Source organism: Jatropha curcas, chromosome 2 (genome assembly GCF_041381405.1).
Source record: "Jatropha curcas cultivar XTBG-Jc1 chromosome 2, XTBG_Jcur_1.0, whole genome shotgun sequence".
In the NCBI taxonomy this organism is placed as follows: Eukaryota; Viridiplantae; Streptophyta; class Magnoliopsida; order Malpighiales; family Euphorbiaceae; genus Jatropha; species Jatropha curcas.
In genome coordinates, this window is record NC_143152.1 from 4,060,335 (window position 1) to 4,080,137 (window position 19,803).

The 19,803-nt window shown below is 32.5% G+C and overlaps 3 protein-coding genes across 3 annotated transcripts; 2 read left to right on the plus strand and 1 right to left on the minus strand.

Annotated features, from left to right (window-relative positions):
• Positions 1-38: 38 nt before the first annotated feature.
• Positions 39-3,375, plus strand: LOC105646519 (Protein phosphatase 2C family protein). Its single transcript, XM_012232379.4, has 4 exons — positions 39-830; positions 1,250-1,614; positions 2,411-2,647; positions 2,753-3,375. The coding sequence occupies exons 1-4, from the start codon at positions 518-520 to the stop codon at positions 2,996-2,998; spliced, it is 1,161 nt and encodes a 386-aa protein (XP_012087769.1). The 5' UTR covers positions 39-517; the 3' UTR covers positions 2,999-3,375.
• Positions 3,376-4,440: 1,065 nt separating this feature from the next.
• Positions 4,441-11,123, plus strand: LOC105646520 (AICARFT/IMPCHase bienzyme family protein). The gene is made up of 12 exons (XM_012232380.4): positions 4,441-4,665; positions 4,757-4,880; positions 5,131-5,206; positions 5,404-5,500; positions 6,090-6,192; positions 6,356-6,489; positions 6,922-7,099; positions 7,440-7,594; positions 9,179-9,388; positions 9,807-10,154; positions 10,249-10,375; positions 10,587-11,123. Exons 1-12 carry the CDS (start codon positions 4,519-4,521, stop codon positions 10,736-10,738), a joined length of 1,851 nt encoding a protein of 616 aa, XP_012087770.1. The 5' UTR covers positions 4,441-4,518; the 3' UTR covers positions 10,739-11,123.
• Positions 11,124-12,102: 979 nt separating this feature from the next.
• LOC105646521 (actin) lies at positions 12,103-15,196 on the minus strand. Its single transcript, XM_012232381.4, has 5 exons — positions 15,039-15,196; positions 14,378-14,447; positions 13,873-14,266; positions 12,740-13,353; positions 12,103-12,410 (listed from the first exon to the last, which is right to left on the minus strand). The coding sequence occupies exons 2-5, from the start codon at positions 14,435-14,437 to the stop codon at positions 12,345-12,347; spliced, it is 1,134 nt and encodes a 377-aa protein (XP_012087771.1). The 5' UTR covers positions 14,438-14,447; positions 15,039-15,196; the 3' UTR covers positions 12,103-12,344.
• Between the last annotated feature and the right edge of the window lie 4,607 nt (positions 15,197-19,803).

Genomic DNA, 19,803 nt, shown 5'->3' on the forward strand with positions numbered 1-19,803 from the left:
TAAAGGAGAGAACATACAGAGAAAGAAAAAAGAAAAAAGAAAGAGAAAAAGCAAGGGAAATTTTATTAGTCCCACGCATCGTCAACTTTCCCCTCCTACCACTCTCCTTCTGCAACTCCTCTCTCTCTCTCTCTCTCTCTCTCTCAGAACACAAATGTTCTCTTTCTCGCTCTCCCACTTTCTTTTCCTGCTTTTCTCTCTCTAAATGCTCAAAATCTCAATGTTTTACTCTCTTTCTACACAATGATCTATCAATCTTTCACCATTTCTTGTTCTTCAATGTCAATCACTTTCTCTCTGCATTCTCTCTCGTCATGGATTTGACTCCTCTTACTTGAGTTTTCGCTTCAATTTCTTCCTCTCTTTTGACTTTGATCCATTGTCATCTCACTACCCTTTATTGACCCAAATCCTCAATTTTCAGTATAACTAAGAATCAAAATCTTCGAACCCCTATTTTTTTTCCTATTCTTGAGATTATTGTAAAAGTGGGTTTTGGTTTAAAAGGAAATGAGGGATGTTCTCGTGGCTGGCAAGGATAGCAATGGCGTGTTGGAGACCGGTCAGTCGATATGCCCGTATGAGCAAGGATGATAGTGTTAATGATGATGAAGATTCTTCTATTGGTGACTCTCTTCTTTGGTCGAGAGACCTTGAAAAGCACTCTTATGGGGAATTCTCTTTTGCTGTTGTTCAAGCCAATGAGATCATTGAAGACCATAGCCAAGTGGAAACTGGTCGTGATGCCACCTTTTTCGGTGTATATGATGGCCATGGTGGGCCCGAGGCCTCTCGTTTCATTTCAGACCATCTGTTCAAAAATCTCATGAGTGAGTTATGTTTATTTATTTATTAGTTTTTTGTATTTGATTTTCTTTATGCGTTTTATTTGTTTTGGATTTTGGTGTTGATTTGAAAGGACTGCACTGCTTTCTTGATGAATTTAAGCTTTAATGGTAGTTTTTCGGGGTTTTCTTTTTTTTGAGATTTTACTTGTAGTTTATTGGATTCTTGATGAATTGTAAAATTATCTCAGAGTCTGTGTTCTTAATTTTTCATTTGCAGTTGAATTGGTCTGTGTTGAGAATTTTGAGATTGTAAAGGGAACATTCCTTATTTTTGGGTTAAATATCAATTAAATGAATGAAGGACTTAACTTTGATCGCAAATACTAGGCGATGGAGCTTAAGCAATTCTGAAAAAGTTTTAAGCTTTGAACTATATATATATTGGTGCATTCTTTTTGTAGGGTTAACTAGAGAAAGAGGAACCATGTCAGAAGAAATTCTTAGAAGTGCCTTCTCTGCTACTGAGGATGGATTTCTTACTCTTGTACGTAGGACTTGTGGAATAAAACCATTGATTGCAGCAATTGGATCTTGTTGTTTGGTTGGACTTATATGGAGAGGTACATTATATGTTGCTAATCTTGGCGATTCTCGAGCTGTAATTGGTTGTTTAGGTAGATCTAATAAAATAGTTGCTGAGCAATTGACTAAGGATCATAATGCAAGTGTGGAAGAAGTTAGACAAGAACTCAAATCTTTGCATCCTGATGATTCACATATTGTAGTTATGAAGCATGGTGTTTGGCGTATCAAAGGCATTATTCAGGTTTACTCCTCTTCCAATATTGTTTGCTGTCCCTGTTTAGAATTCTAATGAATATATAGCGGCTTTTCTGTTTCTATGTTCCTATTTCTTGATATAGTCGTGGTTGGATATAACTTATACTTGTTCAAATTCAAGAATTTTTCCACTTCAACAAAATGAATGCAATTATGACGATTTTGTGTTTTTGTTGGATGTTCTATGACATATACTTGAATGCAGCATTGTGTTTATTTTATCTTGACTTGCAAGAGTGGTAATTGCTGTCCATGATAAATTCACTACTTTCTGACACAATTTGGTAAAATCAAGTGATTATGATATCTAATAAGCTCGTTTATGGGATATTCAGTCACAACTATCTTAATAAGAATGAAATAACAGAGGTTTGCTAGCTGGAAGGATTCTCATTTCTTATAATGAGAGGATGCATTCTGCCCTTTGTCTGGAGTTCTTTTCCAGTGATGGCAAGTATCAGAAGAAAACAAAGACCAACTCCTTGATGGCTCAAGTCTGAATTTTTTCCCCTTCATCCATTCCATTTTGCAAACAAATTGAATCAGATTTAACTTTTTAAATTACATTTATTGCAATATACTATTTGCATGCGAAGTTCATCATGCAAGCTGTGTATGATACTTTAATTCAAGCGTATTCATCTAGCAGTTGATGAGATTTTTTGTGCTGATTAAATTTTCACTTTTTTTTTTTTCTATAATGTGTGCATTAGAATATGTTTATTATTGATTAGTTACAATTTTTTCCTTTTGTTTTCTTTCTCTCGGTGTTTTGATATTAGGTATCTAGATCTATAGGTGATGCATACTTGAAGAGGCCAGAGTTTTCCCTTGATCCTTCATTTCCACGATTCCATCTTTCTGAGCCCATTCGTCGCCCTGTGCTGACATCAGACCCATCCATATGTTCGAGAGTCTTACGTTCCAATGATAAATTTCTCATTTTTGCATCTGATGGGCTCTGGGAGCACATGACAAACCAGGAGGCTGCAGAGATCGTGTATAATTATCCACGTAATGTATGTATTTTCTTAATGCATCTGATTCTTCCTGTTTCATATTTGATCTTCGAGGCACTTATTCTTTTCTTCTCATTTTTTTCCATTATTTTCTTCTCATGTTAGGGAATTGCTAGAAGACTTGTTAAAACAGCTTTAAAGGAGGCAGCTAGGAAGAGGGAAATGAGATATGATGATCTTAAGAAGATTGATAAGGGAAGTAGGCGGTTTTTTCATGATGATATAACAGTGATTGTCATCTTTATAGACCATGAACTGCTGAGTAAAAATCTATCTGTACCAGAGCTGTCGATACGAGGTTTTACAGACACTGTTGGACCATCAAATTTTAATATTCTCCATGGGATTTGATGCCATTGCCAATGCAAGGCCCATTATCTGTAAGTAACATGTCATTTCTGGAAATGGTCATTTTGGCCACTGAAGGTATGGCTCATCAAGCTTCAGCTTTCCTTCTTCTTCATGCCCTCACTTCTTCTGCGTGCTGTGGTTCCCTATATCCTTTTCTCTACCCTCTTCTCTTCCCAAATATATTCTACCCATTTCCCCGCATTATAGTTCTTGAGGCCCGATTTCTTTACCACGTGTTATGTGCTTTATGGAGAAAATGCTCGTAAAGAAGCTACAGATATTTCTTTTTGGGTTTAACATGCTGAACTTTGTATACGCTCAAGTTTGTACAATTCATACAAGATGTTTTCAATAAATTACTGTTTGTTGTGCTATTATATGTTGTTTCAGTTAGTATGGACAATTTGATCTTTTGCAGGTTTAAGATTTTCGAGCATTTTCATTTTGATGAACTTTGGGTTTTACATCCCAACTTTAGAGAGGACTCTGGAAGAGAAAGCTTTGGATTTTCTTTCCAATTTTCAAGATTTAAGTCTTCCCTGTTCCTCAAGATGCTCTTGTTTTCAGATTCAATGTTAATAGCTCTATATCTTATTTTGTTCTTTCCTTTTTGATTCGATGGAATTTCTTGTTTTTACCCAGCGTTTTTTTTTTTTTTTTGCTTCATATATTACTTTGCCTTTGGTGGATGTTCTTGTGAGGAATGGTTTCTATAGAGTTTCAATTCATATGATATTTGTAAAATAGGGCAAAATTCCTAGTCATCTCAAAAATTTATTATTTTTAGTCATTTTAATTATTATCAAATGAGGTTTTATATCCATTACTCAAACTTTTGTTTGTGGAATATCAATAAGTCTATTATGATCAATCTCCTCACCTTCTATAATATATGTGAAAAGCTAAAGATCGGATTGGTTCTTTTACTTTCTATAAATATATAAAAAAAAGCTAAGGAATAAACATGTAAATAATTAGCTAGAAATTCTTTAAAACTTAAAATTCAACTATTAAAATAAAATCATAAAAAATAATAGTGTGACATCCCAAAAAAACCAAATGTATATATGTTGGTGTGGTGTGACATTAACTATTTAAGTTATAATTTATTTTTCCCTTTCAATGCAAGTGACTTAATATATAAAGTTAATTCAAATCTGACTAATTGAGGCTCAAAAGTTTCTCGGGAAAGAAACTTTAACAAATTAAAATTTTCTTTAGAAAGAAATTAAAAAAGAAAAAAATCCTTCCTTTCTTGCTAAGTCTAATCAAGATTTCGTTGGAGGGGCTAATTCAGACCCCTCAGGCATATACCAAAACAAAAATATATTTTTCCAATATAAAAATTAAAAAATGGACGGTCCCAAAAATGGCAATAAAATAAAGATCTTACGGTGTCGTTTAATCTTGGAGTCCTTAGAATTTGATAACTGTTCTTGTTAAGAGTACGCAACTCAACCAGTTGCTTCCCTTCGACTAGCAGTGGACCGTTACAAAAACGCTCGAAAAGAGAAGAAAATATGTTTGGATTGACTACTGCCGCCACAGCCGCTTCCGCCGCCGCCGCTGCTGCTAACTCTCTATCCTCTCGCATTCCCTACGCTCTACCTCATCAAGTAATCACCGGTTCGGCCGTCTCAAACGCCGCCACTGTTTGCTCTCAATCGGTAACTCCAGTCTCAAACAAAAATTATCATCCCCTAAATTTCTCATCTTTAATTAAAAGTTCAAAACTTTATTCTCTGTGATGGTTTTCAGGCTTCGTTTGCGTGCGTTCAAGTCCACGCGAACTCCTTGCGGTCTAGCTTTACTGCAATCAAAGCTATGGCTGATTCTCAAACCCTTTCAGTGCCAAAGAATGAACCTCAAGCCCCTGTCTCTGGTACTACTATAAGAAATAATTTTAATTATGAAATTGCATTTTAATATTTAAGTTTTAGTATCTATGCAATCTTTTCTTATGGTTTTAGTCAGTCGAAATCGTTTAAGAGGAAAGCTTGCTCAATTCTAGCTCCATTAATTTACTGAGATAGATAGTTCCCATCTCAAGCACACACATACTTGTGTTGTGAAAATTTTGGGTTTCGTTTCTATTTTATAATGGTTTCTATATTAACTGCGTTTGGTTTCAGGAAAGAAGCAAGCACTGATATCTTTATCTGACAAAAAGGACCTGGCTTTTCTTGGTACCGGGCTTCAAGATTTAGGGTCAATTCCTCAGCTTTTTTTAGTTTTTTCTTCTTTTGTTTCTTCTTAATTTGCATTATATTGGAGTTGTTATTATTTGGAATAAACATGAACATTGCCAATGAAACCTTTTCCATCCCATCTTTGCTATTATTGTCGTTATTTTTTTTAAGGCTTTCAGTATTCAACCTTTTTGTTTGTCTCTTTGTAAAATGTAGGTACACAATCGTTTCAACTGGGGGAACAGCATCTGCTCTGGAAAGTGCTGGAGTGTCAGTAACTAAAGTGGAACAGCTTACCAGTTTCCCAGAAATGGTAAACTAGTTCCTACATTAACAATTTCTTTATTAATTCAGAGAAATTGCGCTATAAGTTGCTTTTAGTTGTTCAATTACTGGTACCTGTAAGATCATGTTGTTTCCTTCCTGTGAATTGCTTAAACTATATTTTGATATCTATGGTTCTGAGAATTTTGTCAATCACTTTTGATGTGTTTACTTTACGCAAGTTATGGATATCAAACATCTATCGTCATTTGGGGATCATACACAAATATGCACATCATTCTAGATGTACTTAATCTGAATGGGATGCTCAGCTTATTTGTCAAGCTATCATGGATTTTAAATGTGAGATTTGGTCGTTTGCATTTTTTTCCCCTTAAGAGTTAAATTAACTTCTTCAAATTACTTGTTTTGAAGTTGTTGGAAATTTCACCTTTTTGACCAAAAGTGAGTTTGCTTTTTACAAATAAGCGAATTCTGCAATTTTGGTTAGTTTGTGTTCAAATATTGTTGCAAAATTTTCTAGGGTAGCCTTTGGAATTCTCTCTGTTTCTTTGAGATTTCTCTCTTGGATGATTTTTATTGTTACACCTGATGATGTTTTTGTTACTGTGTTACAGCTTGATGGCCGTGTAAAAACTTTACATCCCAACATCCATGGTGGTATTCTTGCTAGAAGGGACCAAAAGCATCATATGGAAGCTCTTGATAAACATGGAATTGGTGAGTTTGTGGTGAAATTCTTTGTATCTCCACAGTTATAAATTCTTGTCTTTTACTCTTTTGGTACACTACTATGCCAGTGTGCATGGATGTGGTTGTCTTGTTGTGTTTGCCCTTGGTACTTTTCTTGTTCTTTTCTGCTAAAAAACCATTTCCTCTACAGGTACATTTGATGTAGTAGTGGTCAATTTGTACCCCTTCTACGATAAAGTTACCTCAACTAGAGGAATCGGGTTTGAAGATGGGATTGAGAACATTGATATCGGTGGCCCTACTATGATCAGAGCAGCTGCAAAGGTTGTTGATCTAAACATCATTGTTGATCCATTATTGATAAAAACAAACTCAACATCATGTTGGATTCTCTCTGAAGTTGCAGAGATGCAATCTCCAAGTGAACATACAAAAATACTACCAAATCTCATAAGCAGAATTGATATAGAAGTGAATAGTGTTCAGTGGTCCGGGCGATAGTATTAGATAGTGTCTTGGCAAATAAGTTGATCGAACTGGGTTGAGGAATATAACCAAGTCTCTCGTGGAAACCGAGCTCTTAGTGATTGATAGATTGGCTTTAGGAGTATCTTAAAACAGTTTTCTTGTGTCTTGGAAATTACTTTTTACTGCATATTAGCTGATTGAGACTTAGACACTTTTGGATTCTAGGCATTTTGGAGACTTGACATTTTAACTATTTCAGATTCCAGCTGACCCATATATGTTCAACAGAATCACAAAGACGTCTTGGTTGTTGTTGATTCACAAGACTATCCTGAACTTCTGGAATTTCTCAAAGGAAATCAGGACGATCAACAGTTCCGAAGAAAACTTGCCTGGAAAGCTTTCCAACATGTTGCTTCTTATGATTCTGCAGTTTCTGAGTGGCTATGGAAACAGACTGCAGGAGGTACTAATTGTACTCATTTTGATCTTCAACTGAATCACGCACCTTATGCAACGCTGTTCCGATTACTGATGGCCAATCATATGCAGTGAGATAATTTAATTTAAAACTTGAAGATATCTTCTAGATTATTATTTCTCCTGAATTAGTGAATTATGTTTAGAAAATGAAAAAAAGAAGGAGCAAACAGTTTAGCGTTGCCCTTGAGTAGGTTTGAAAACTATCGATACAAATGGAACTCATGCAAATTTTCCTATGATAAAAAAAAGGTAGCAAATTTATTTGTTGTAATTTACAATTCTTCACTAGAATATATATTGACATGTTCTTTATATGCTACAAGATAAACTTTCTCCCAGCCTGACAGTGCCTCTCCAGCTTAAGGATTCTCTTCGTTATGGTGAAAACCCTCATCAAAGGGCTCAAGTTTATTATGACAAGAGTATTTCAGAGTTTGATGCTGGTGGTATTGCAGCAGCTATTCAACATCATGGAAAGGTGAGGCAGTGAAAATGATTGTTTATATGACAATCATTCGTTGATTCTTGAGATTGGTGGTTTGCGTCACTATATTCTTGTTTTCCTAAAAAGCATCATTCTTAACATTGTTATGATAGAAGAAGCAGTATATTCTTTTTGACTTACCTCTTCTCTCTCTCTCTCTCTCTGTGCTTTTTATTGGCGGCTGCTTTATTATTTAGCAGATGTGTTTATTCTTTACAATCAAACCTTGAATTTATTGTTGAAACACATGTCATCATTAAGTGTGGGAATTTCTTAAGTTGTAAGCAAAGCTACGCATAATTTCACATATAACCTATTATTGTTTTTTCACACTCATGAAAGTCCAATCTGTATTAACGAAAAATGTGAAAAGTTTTAGAACTTTGTGGAAGAAAAAAAAAAAAAAAAAAAAAAAAAAAAAAAAAAAAAAAAAGATTAACTTTGATGTTAACAAATGGGTAGCACTAATGGCTAGAAATTTTAAGAATAAAAAAGAATTGTAAAAAATAAATTTTAGGACTTGATTGTAAAGATGTGTCAACTTTTAGGACCTCCAATGTTGTTATCCAAATTTGACTAATCTAGCTTTACAATCAGAAATAGGTCAGAAATATAAATGCGTTCTTACTTAGCACATAAAAGTTTAGCTAAAATGTCCACAAAATTTACAAGAATTATCTTGTATTCTTGTTGCATAAAAAATAAACTTTAAAAATTGATTTGATGATAGAAATTGTTATTCAATTATTTTATGAAACAAGGTAATCTCTCTCAATGTGGATATGGGAATCGATGGTGGCAGACATTTCTAAAGGGAAGCACATAGTGACACATGCTTTTATTTAGTAATTCCTGCTTCTAGAAAATAACAGAATGCAGACCTTGATATGAAATTTAGTGGGATCTGTCCTACCTATCAATCTCTTCTCAAAAGAGACAGATTTTCTGTAATTTATGGGCATTGTCTGCCAACGCAGTTGCTTTGGGATAAATTTTAGATTAGCTTCTTTATGGAATAATGGTTTCTGTCTAGCGGATATGCAGCATAAATATCTTGACACTTCACTTTTTTTTTCCTTGTTCTTCTTTCTCTTAGGAGGAAACTTCCCTTTTTATTTGGGCTATAATTGAAAGTAATGTAACTGCAAGTTGATTTGATTATACATCATACAAGGCATGTCCTTAATGTTTAATTGTTTTTTCTATTCTTAGTGTTTTATTGCTTTCTGCCTCAATTTAATAGAAGAGCAGGAAAAAAAATATAAAAAAATAAGTTATGCTAATGGTTGTCTTAGCATGTTGAATTGTCGACACATATCTTTTTTTTTACATTTTCTATTTTTGATTCTTCGTTGTCATCAAACAATCAACTTTGACCCAATTTTAACTTGCTGCTGTAATAGTCCTTGAGAAATCCTGGGCAAAAACCATATGGCTTTTGATAACATTCAAAATTAGAGCTCTTTGAGTTATTTCTTTGTATTTTTCAGCACATGTTATATTTCTTCCCTAGATGATTTATGTGAGAAAGCTTATGGGAACAAATTGACTTGGCTTACAGAGTTTTCCTTGGTGCAGGAGATGTCATATAATAATTATTTAGATGCTGATGCAGCTTGGAATTGTGTGTGTGAGTTTGGAAATCCCACATGTGTAGTTGTGAAGCACACAAACCCATGTGGTGTAGCTTCTTGTGCTGATATACTTGAAGCGTACAGGCTGGCCGTGAAAGCAGATCCAGTGAGTGCGTTTGGCGGTATAGTTGCATTCAACATAGAAGTTGATGAGGTAAAGTTGTGGTTATAAGCTTTTAGGTTTAACAATTCATATGACAGGCTTGGCGGTTTGAGTTTCTCAGAATTGTCAAGTCATTAATCGAATTGGAATCTCACCAGTCAATTTTTGCTTCTTCTGTTACTCTTGTAAATGAAAATCATGTTGTATCAGTATCAATGAGTTATAATATAGTGGTATGAGTTTCTCAGGATTGTCAAGTCATTAATTTAATCAAAATCTCACCAAACAATTTTTGCTGCTTGTGATTTTTGTCAATGAAAATAATGTTCTATCACTGTCACTGAGCAACATGTACTGACAGACCAGTAAAATACTTGGGTCAAAGTAAAAAGTCCTTGTTCATCAGTAAAGGTTGGAATGGTGCAGAGAATCTTATGTATGCTGAATTTTCAACTTACTTTGCTGTTAGGATCTTGCCAAGGAAATCAGAGAGTTCAGAAGCCCAACAGATGGTGAAACCCGGATGTTTTACGAGATTGTGGTTGCTCCCAAGTATACAAAAAAGGGGCTTGAGATCCTCCGTGGCAAATCAAAGACACTGAGGATTCTTGAGGCAAAAAAGAACGAGAAAGGAAAGCTTTCACTAAGACAAATTGGGGGTGGGTGGTTAGCTCAAGATTCAGATGACTTAACCCCTCAAGATATCCAATTCAATGTTGTGTCTGAGAAGACCCCACAAACTAGTGAACTTGATGATGCAAAATTTGCATGGCTTTGTGTCAAGCATGTCAAGAGCAATGCCATTGTTATAGCCAAGGTTAGAGTTCTCTGATGTTTAGATTGCAGAAATTTCCTTACTTTTTGGCATATGATGGGTAAGAATTTCTTAACGTTGTCATCATTTTGGACAGAATAACTGTATGTTAGGTATGGGAAGTGGGCAGCCAAACCGTCTGGAGAGCTTGAGAATAGCTTTAAGGAAAGCAGGAGAAGAGGTCAAAGGGGCTGCTTTGGCTAGCGATGCTTTCTTTCCATTTGGTAACTGTAATTTAATTTCTTTAGCAATGGTGTATGAATTAAATGATCCTAAACAGATTTCCAGTGGCACACAAGCAACGGTTTAAAGATTGCCTAACATTTTTATTTGATTATTTTGATATATTACTGTGAACTAGAGTTAAACTGAGATTTAGCATCAGTGTTGTTATTATGATTTTTACATGTTGAAACAATTTGTTTTATGAAACAGCTTGGAATGATGCTGTTGAAGAGGCATGTGAGGCTGGGGTTGGTGCTATTGCAGAGCCTGGTGGGAGTATTAGGGATAAAGATGCCATAGACTGCTGCAACAAGTATGGGGTTTCATTGCTTTTTACCAACGTCAGGCATTTCAGGCACTGACAAATTTACCATAAGTATTCAAGTTCGAGTTCGAATTATTTGGTTCCTCCTTGTGCTCCGAGCCGAGGAACAGAGTCTCAAAAGTTTTGGCATATCACCCTGTAGTTTATCAAGAACATGTGTGAACATGTCATCATGTTCTGTAATTTATGTTAATGAATAATTGTAAGGATTTTGGGCCTTTTTTTTTTTTTTTTTTTTCATAGTTTTTACAAAATGAGAGATGGGTTTGATAATAATTCCGCAGGCTCACCTAAATCAATCAAGAGTCCCATAAATTATTGTAGCCCATGGATACTTGTTAGGATGGGCAAAATTAAGATTATGTTTAGTAAGCTGGAATGTTTATATTATATAATTAGATGGAGTCTTGTATTCGTATTAATTAACTTAATTATAATGCATTTATAGTTCAAATATTGAACCAGAAATGCAAATTTAAACGTTTATTAAAAATAGCTTGAGAAATAAACCAAAGCTTAAGAGTAGGGCTGCATTAATGATTTTTTTCTTCAATCTAACTCATTAAATATAAGAATCCATTGATTCAATGCAACTCATTAAATGCATGAATTCGTGGGTTATGAACGGATTGAATTGGTTATTTAAGAGGAATATTTTTAAATAAAATAAAAAAATATGTAAAAATATATTCATAAATTAATTTCATAAGTTATAAATTATAAATATATTCTAATAACAATATTAAAATTACTTTCTAATAATAATAATAATAAGCAATACAATGGAAATAAATTTTCCTTGATATGAAAAACAATCAACAAAATTAGAGATGGTTAGTAACAGTTATATCTAAATTACAATATATTCCATCAGCAATATTTCAAAGTTAGTTTTTACTAAAGAAAAGATGCAATAATTAAAAGACAAAGTATACTGAATATATTCATATCCAAAACTAACTTAAATAATTTATAATATATATCTAGTGAATTTCTGACCTGTGAATTATAAAAATAATCCATTCAATTCAAATAATTATATTTTCAAATCTGCCGAATTGGGTTAGCGACTTAAGAGTATATGTATGCTTGTGTGTGTACTATATATATATATATATATATATATATATATACTCTTTAGCCTAGGAGATAGATTTAGGAGATAAACCTGGACAGTATGAACGTGTATTTCAAGTTCAAGTGATTTCCTTAGTTGCATTTGTATTGCATCCATCGAAACCCGACAAAAAGATAAAAATAAAACTTAATGTATACACAAAAGAAATGAATTTCTCATACATTTAGTATTACGCAAAAGAGTAGAATTGAGTTGCAATGAAATGAATATAATTACTGGTTTTATTTAATTGGATAACTCTTTAAGAAACAATGAATCCCTGCTGAAATTAACCCAAACCAAATCAATTAATCAATAAACAACTCTTCTACAATCAAATGACAAATTTTTTTTTCATAAAAAAATTGAATCTTAAATTTGATCCAGACATAAACAGAGCAAAAACACAACAAAAAGATGAGAATAAAATAGAGAAGAAAATTTTTGCAACCACTTGATTAGAAGCCTTTTGCAACCAAAAAATTGTGTAGTATGTGTTTCCCCATTAGCCTTTAGCTTAGCATTATTAGAAGCACTTCCTGTGGACAATTGATGGCCCAGATTCATCATACTCAGCCTTTGCAATCCACATCTGCACTCAAAACAACAGAGTGGAAATTTCTCCAATCAGATCAGAAAGTCATGATCAGCCTTCATAACCCTAAATTACCTCATGACCCTTGCTTTGCATTTCAGCATTGCTTTCAATCATACTCTTAAATTTTGACAAAAAAAATTACATAAAGCATTATATGCATAGAAATGTAATAGGTGAATGCAGAAATATCTCCTATTGTTCTCAAGCGTAATAAAGCATACCGGCTATTACCATTCAATTTTAACATAACAGTAAATTGATCAATACGAATAAGAGCCAAGTTTGTAATTCAATTCTGTTTGCAGCCCAAATGTGAATAATACCTGCTGGAAGGTGCTGAGGGAAGCCAAAATGGAGCCTCCTATCCAGACACTGTACTTCCTTTCTGGTGGTGCCACCACCTTAATCTTCATGCTGCTGGGAGCTAATGCTGTAATCTCCTTGCTCATTCTATCAGCAATGCCTGGGAACATAGTAGAGCCACCACTAAGCACAATATTGCCATAGAGATCCTTCCTAATATCCACGTCGCACTTCATGATAGAGTTATAAGTGGTTTCATGAATGCCAGCAGCTTCCATCCCTATCATGGATGGTTGGAAGAGGACTTCTGGACAGCGGAATCGCTCAGCTCCAATGGTAATAACCTGCCCATCTGGCAGTTCATAGCTCTTCTCAACAGCTGAGCTGGTCTTTGCCATCTCTAGTTCTTGTTCAAAGTCAAGAGCAATGTAAGCTAGTTTCTCCTTCATGTCTCTCACAATTTCCCGCTCTGCAGTGGTGGTGAAAGAGTAACCACGCTCAGTCAAGATTTTCATGAGGGCATCGGTGAGATCACGGCCTGCCAGATCAAGACGCAGGATGGCATGTGGGAGGGCATACCCCTCGTAGATGGGAACTGTATGGCTCACACCATCTCCAGAGTCCAGAACAATACCTAGCCATAGCAAACAGGTCATAAAAACATTAATTCATCACAATTTATCTCTATCATCAAAAGAGCCCGCATGCTACAATATTAAGTTTTATGAGAGGCACTTGTTTCACTTTAATGAAGACTAAAGAGACCCCAAGAGAGATATCATATAAAATTCAAAAAACCAATTACAATCAATTTAAATCAGTTGTTTGTTACTTGTTAGTCACGTGAAACTGCCACTAATTTGTTAAAACAGATTGGATAACAACTTAGATGATAAAAAAGCAGACAGTTTGAAAAATTCCCCAGAATATTCCCTTTTTTGTATAGTATTTACATATATTTTCTTTCTGAGTTTTGTCTATTTTTCAATCAACAGAAAAGATGGTTACTAACTGTTAATCATGAATTAAAACATTTTCATTTCCTAAATCAAAAATAAGATAAAAAATTGATCTCTAAGTATCAGATGTATATAATTCCTTTTTTAAAAAAATTAATATTCAATAACATATTTTAATGGAATCTATCACTCACCAGTGGTACGACCGCTGGCATAAAGGGAAAGGACAGCCTGGATAGCAACATACATTGCAGGAGTATTAAAGGTCTCGAACATAATCTGAGTCATTTTCTCACGATTAGCCTTAGGATTGAGAGGAGCTTCAGTGAGGAGAACTGGATGCTCTTCAGGAGCCACACGAAGTTCATTGTAAAACGTATGATGCCAAATTTTCTCCATATCATCCCAGTTGTTAACAATACCATGTTCAATTGGGTATTTCAAAGTCAAAATACCTCTCTTTGATTGAGCCTCATCACCAACATAGGCATCTTTTTGGCCCATACCAACCATCACACCTGTGTGACGAGGGCGACCAACAATGCTAGGAAATACAGCCCTTGGAGCATCATCTCCAGCAAAGCCAGCCTAAAAAATTTAATTTACCAAACACAACAGAGATTACTTCAATAAAATCTTCAAAACTTATACTAAAATTTTTGAAATCAGATATGGATTGTTAGAGGATTCTAGCTATACCTTGACCATTCCAGTACCATTGTCGCATACGAGGGGCTGAATATCCTCACCTTCTGCCATTTTCTTAAGCCTGCCATAAAAATGCCAACTTACTATAAAAACACTCACAACCCTATCCTTAACACCTATGGTCCAATTCCATTGAGGACATCAAAACAATCTGATACATTGAATAACATATTGGCAAATCCCATTAACAGCTTATTTCTGATTCCCAACACTCAAATCTCCAACCCAAAATAGATAATGTAAATATGCAGATTCAGTTAGCATAACCTGCATTACATCGTGATTTCAACATTACAAGATCCAAAGAGATCATGATCAATATTTAATACAAACATATGATCAAATTGAACTCTAAAAGATATATGTGTATATATATCATAAAATCTCTAAAAACCAATATATTTTGAATGAAATTTTTTTTAATGCAAAAATGAATCAATGCTAGTTTAAAAACCAACAGATTTTGAACTGAAATCAGATAATCGTTATAACAATGCCAGCATTTGCATCCACTGACTTTAACACAGAAAATTGAATGGGTAATCCAAAAATTCCAACTAATATTGAATGAGAAATAAGAACTATAAGATAATGCAGAGAAGTGAAATTCTCGAGCAGTTTGAAATCGATGGAATTGATAAAAAGAAATTACCTTTAAAAAAATACTGAGAATTTTGAATTCTTTCTGTTCGGTCTTCTGGTTTCTGCGTTTGTGTAACAAATGCTGGCTTTGGCTGGGTGTTACGAATAAGAAACCCGCACTCTTGTTTTAAAAAAGAGAAGGAAAGTCTGAGTGAAATGAAATTGGCTTCAAATGAAATTCTACTTAAATGAACCTCAAATTCGCTGTTGAGTGATCGTGGCCGTCGGTCTAGAATATCTGATCTACGGACCCCATGAGGCGTCACTCCCGTACTGCTAAACAGCTGGCTCGCTTTCGGTTGCTTGATTTCTAAGGACATCTGTACCCTCGCTCATTTCCCTAATTGGCCTATCTAATCTCCTCTATCCACTCAAGGGCATTTTCAGAAATATGGCCATTTTCCAATAACTTAATGTGTCCAAATTTTCCAAGGAAGAACAAAAATTTCTAATTCACATTCCCCTTAAAAAACTATTAGTGAAGGGCCCAAATTAACTTAAAACAATAGCAATCAAGAAAAATAATTTAATTAGATTTTAAATTTTAAGAGATAAATATATATATATATATATATATATATATATAAATTTAAATAAAATTTAAGGAAAATTAAATTGTAAAACATTTGAAAATCATGTACATAATAATTCCATTGCTACACCATTGGCAATTTCTTATTATTTATTTATTTATTTATTATGTCCTTCCATCGATTTTATTGTCAGTAATTATATTAAATATTATTATATATATTTAAAGATATAGTTTTCACAATTAAATGGAAGAATTTTATATTTTATAGTAAAATGCAAGGATGGAAGTGGAGTTGTTTTAATTTAAGTTCCAAAAGTACCCTTGCTCATTTAAAATACCCTCTCATCAGGATATAATTGTCAAAGAAAATAAAATAAGGGATAAGTTTGTCCTACAAAGAGCCACTATAAAAAAAGCAAAATTTCTAATTTAGAAACCTCTTAATCACTTTATTTATTTATTATTATTATTATTATTTTTTGCTGGGTCGGGTGGAGTATTATTCATAGGATAATGGAAAATGGGTCCCAATTGCTAACTCAGCATTCAGTTTCCAACTGTCTGGAGGACATGTCTGCTTGTTCGTTCAGGTGCTCTCAGTTCTATTACAACTGGATGTTACACCTTCATTTTCTCCACTTAAAATCGAGCCTGTGTTGACCAAGTAATCAGTCAAACATCCCACGGTCGATATTTTCCCGCCTACGGAGCTTAGTAACGTGAGATGCATAACTACCCAAAAAGAGCGCGCAAGACGTGGTCTGGCGAGTTTAATGGTTGACCACTTTGTAATTTTCCTTTAATGGGTTTTAAAGGGGGGAAAATCACCTTCTCGATTCTACTAATAATAAGCCTTAAAAGTAGGATTATTATATTGACAAAGCCAATTTCTATGTCTACATTTTCATTATTGCCCTTCAATTAATTAATGATCTTTTGTTGATTATACTTGGTATAAATTTAAATTCATTTAAAATATTATACTTTTAATTATATTTTATAAAATTATATTTTTTTAAGACTTTGAAATTAAAATGAGTTCCTAATAACTGGCAATGGAAGTACTAATTTTTTCACCCACTTACTCTCGTTCTACACAAAATTGAATCTATTGAGATGTATCGTTGAAAACTTATATATTTTGATATGATTAAACTAAATAGAAAAACTCATACTTTGATCATTATCTATCCAAAATGTAAGGAAAAAGAAGGTTAGATAGTTAGATTTTCATGTATACAAAGAAGATGTTCGTGAGAGCGCTTTATCTTTTAGTAAGATGACCAAGCGCGAGCAAGGATTAATTAATCAAATTTAATAGACCATTAAATATATACGAGCCTAAATACATCATGAATAATTGAAAAAACCAAGGCAATTAAGAGTGCAAAACTTCATAGAATTTAGCTTGTAATTTTTAAATATAGAAAACTGTAAACTCAAAATATGCGAGATTAAGATATATGCTACATTAGAGAGTCTTTGGTAATGTTGATTTTGAACCAATAACTTATATAAGTGAATAATTAAAAAGTTACCGTCAAAAAAAAAAAAAAAAGTAACATTAAGAGCTGATCACTGAATGATTAAGAAATAATATATAGTGACATTTTATAATTATAATGGCAATTTTATCGTTTGATCCAATAAATTAAGTGGCATATTGAATTAGTTCAAAATGATGCTTTTTTGCATTAAAAAAAAAAAAAAAAAAAAAAAAAAAAAGCTAGCTTGTAAATTATGATAAGTAACTTATAAGTTCGCTAAAACAAACAAATTTTACTTCGTTAATATTTATAAATAAGTTAAAGTTAAGGTTAAAGTTTTTATAAGTTATGTGCTTAATTCTAAGCTAACAAGTAAATAAGGCATATATGTAAGGCTACGTTTTTCTTAACTCATATTAGTAATAATCTATTTTTTCATTTTTGTATACTTATTTCAATGCTCGGATCTAGGTAATATTTAAAAAATAATATTAACGGTGACCGACTCCATCTCAAAACTCTGACTTTAGTAATAAATTTTTTTTAGATATAATTAAGTTAAAACCTTAATCATCAACTATGACTATTCCAATCTTTTTATTTTTGCCCAAATCCTTATTGGTTGGTTGGTTGAGTATCCAAAACATTGTTATAAGTGAGAAAACAACAAGAAAATATTTTAACTTGAATGATGATTAACATAGAACAAACATCATTAAATGAACAAATGAGATGCTAATTACTCTAAACGATCTTTAATTAGGCATGTGAATAGGAATAATCTACGAACTTTAAAATCAAAGGTTATGATTGCAAGACATGTCAACACGACTTTTTTCTGATGAGAGGTTGGTCATAGTAGTGATCCAGCTCTATATTGCGAGGAAGAGAGAAACTTTTCAGTTGAAAGTTGAGGCCAAGACAATCCCTTTATGCATGTGGGTTTGATAAAACAAGTGGGTTTTCTTGTACAATGAAATGCCTTTTCTGGTGTGTTTGATGCTTAGGAACTTCAAATCCTAAGCCTCGTGTTCTTCAAGTCTTGTGATAATCATTGGGGCACTATGCAATTATGTCAATTTATATATTTGGTAGATTGAAGAACTTGCATAATTATTTCAAATCAAACAAATAATAAGTAACATCTTGATGATAAAAGATTTGAGATTTCCATTTAAAGATATCTTGTTCTAATTATACCAATAGAAATGAGAATAAAGATTTTATAGTTTCCTAATAATTAAATTAAGTTTTTAAAGGAATTTGAATTCATAATTTATAGTTTCTGAGGTGATTTTGATGTTTGATGAATAATAATAATAATAAAATGTTTGTTTAAATTTTGTAAAAAAGTTGGATTTTTTTTAGAAGGAATTTGAGTATGTGAATTTTCACTAATTTGATTAATCAATACGAGAGGTCTACCCTCATATATAATATACAACCCTTAATATTATTTTGATCAATTTGATTTTCTATTATTTAAAAAAATAATTTCACCTCTTAAAAATAGATAATAATTTTAAGCATTGATAAAGGAATTCTTAAAAAAAAAAAAGAGAAAATTTTAATTAAATGAATGTAATTTACCACGTAGACTTGTGAATTTATCATTAATTAGTTTACGGGATGGAGTACGTTGATATTACAATTTCCCTAAAAATATTCACAATTTTTTTTTGTTACTTCCAAAAGGATCAAGATGGTTATCTTCTTCCTTTTTTATTTCTTTATGTTCCCTTTATTAAGAAATTTATTAAAACACGTTAAATTGTTTGTTTTACCTTTAAACTTAGATTTCACTGTTATACTCTCTCCATCTCAAAAAAATAGTTCAATTTCTATTTTCACACAGATTAAGAAATAACTATTATTATAGTTAAAGGATAATTTTATTCATATAACTTTTCTATTATATCCATCTTAAATAACACATTAGCAATTATTATATTGAAATAATAAGTAAAAATTAATGAGATTTATTAAAAATAAGATAAAATTTAATAAAGATATATTAGACAATTTAAGGATTAACTATAATGTAAAAAAAAAAAAAGAAAAATTTGACTATATTTTGAGACAAATCAAAAAGAAAAAGATGGATTATCTTTTTGAAACGTACGTAGTAATATTAAATCAGTTTAAATGTTGACTTAGTTATACATATTAATGGATGCATAATGCATAAGTGATATAAAAATATCATTTAATCACTATTTTAATCCTAATAATGGCAGGAAGACTTGCACATCAAGATATTATCTAGCGGTAAATGCATATATGACCTCACGATATATCCATATTCGGTTCTCCTTTTTTTTTTTCAAAAAAAAAAAAAAAAATAATGGTACAAAGACTTCACATCATACTTCTGTTTTTCAACAAAAATTAATTTAATAAAAGTAATGGTAATGGTGATGATCATTGTAACTTTTATGTGTTTGTTTTAAAAATGGAACAGAAATATAATTTTCTTATTGAAATAAATTTTGAAACTTTTGATTATTTGAGAATATAATTGAATTTTTTATATAAACATTTTTTAAACACAAATTACATCCTGCTTAAAAGAAAATGTCAAATATAGTTGTGAAGAACCGAAAATTTTAAAAAAAAGAAAGTAATAAATAGAAAGGTGAATAGGTATAGGAAATTAATAGGAAGATAAAGTACCTCGACATGGATGATTGAGAGAAAATTTTTTTAACGTGGGCATTGATGTGTTAATTCTTTGGAAAAAACAAAAAATAAAA

Bases quoted from the DNA above. Each gene is read 5' to 3' on its own strand.
- LOC105646519 (XM_012232379.4), top strand. From the start codon at position 518: ATGTTCTCGTGGCTGGCAAGGATAGCAATGGCGTGTTGGAGACCGGTC. The intron at 831-1,249 runs GTGAGTTATGTT...TTCTTTTTGTAG, and splicing joins TCTGTTCAAAAATCTCATGA to GGTTAACTAGAGAAAGAGGA. The intron at 2,648-2,752 runs GTATGTATTTTC...TTCTCATGTTAG, and splicing joins TGTATAATTATCCACGTAAT to GGAATTGCTAGAAGACTTGT.
- LOC105646520 (XM_012232380.4), top strand. From the start codon at position 4,519: ATGTTTGGATTGACTACTGCCGCCACAGCCGCTTCCGCCGCCGCCGCT. The intron at 4,881-5,130 runs GTACTACTATAA...GTTTGGTTTCAG, and splicing joins ACCTCAAGCCCCTGTCTCTG to GAAAGAAGCAAGCACTGATA. The intron at 5,207-5,403 runs GTCAATTCCTCA...TGTAAAATGTAG, and splicing joins ACCGGGCTTCAAGATTTAGG to GTACACAATCGTTTCAACTG.
- LOC105646521 (XM_012232381.4), bottom strand. From the start codon at position 14,437: ATGGCAGAAGGTGAGGATATTCAGCCCCTCGTATGCGACAATGGTACT. The intron at 14,267-14,377 runs GTATAGCTAGAA...TAAATTTTTTAG, and splicing joins ATGGTACTGGAATGGTCAAG to GCTGGCTTTGCTGGAGATGA. The intron at 12,411-12,739 runs GTATTATTCACA...TTTTGAGTGCAG, and splicing joins CCCTCAGCACCTTCCAGCAG to ATGTGGATTGCAAAGGCTGA.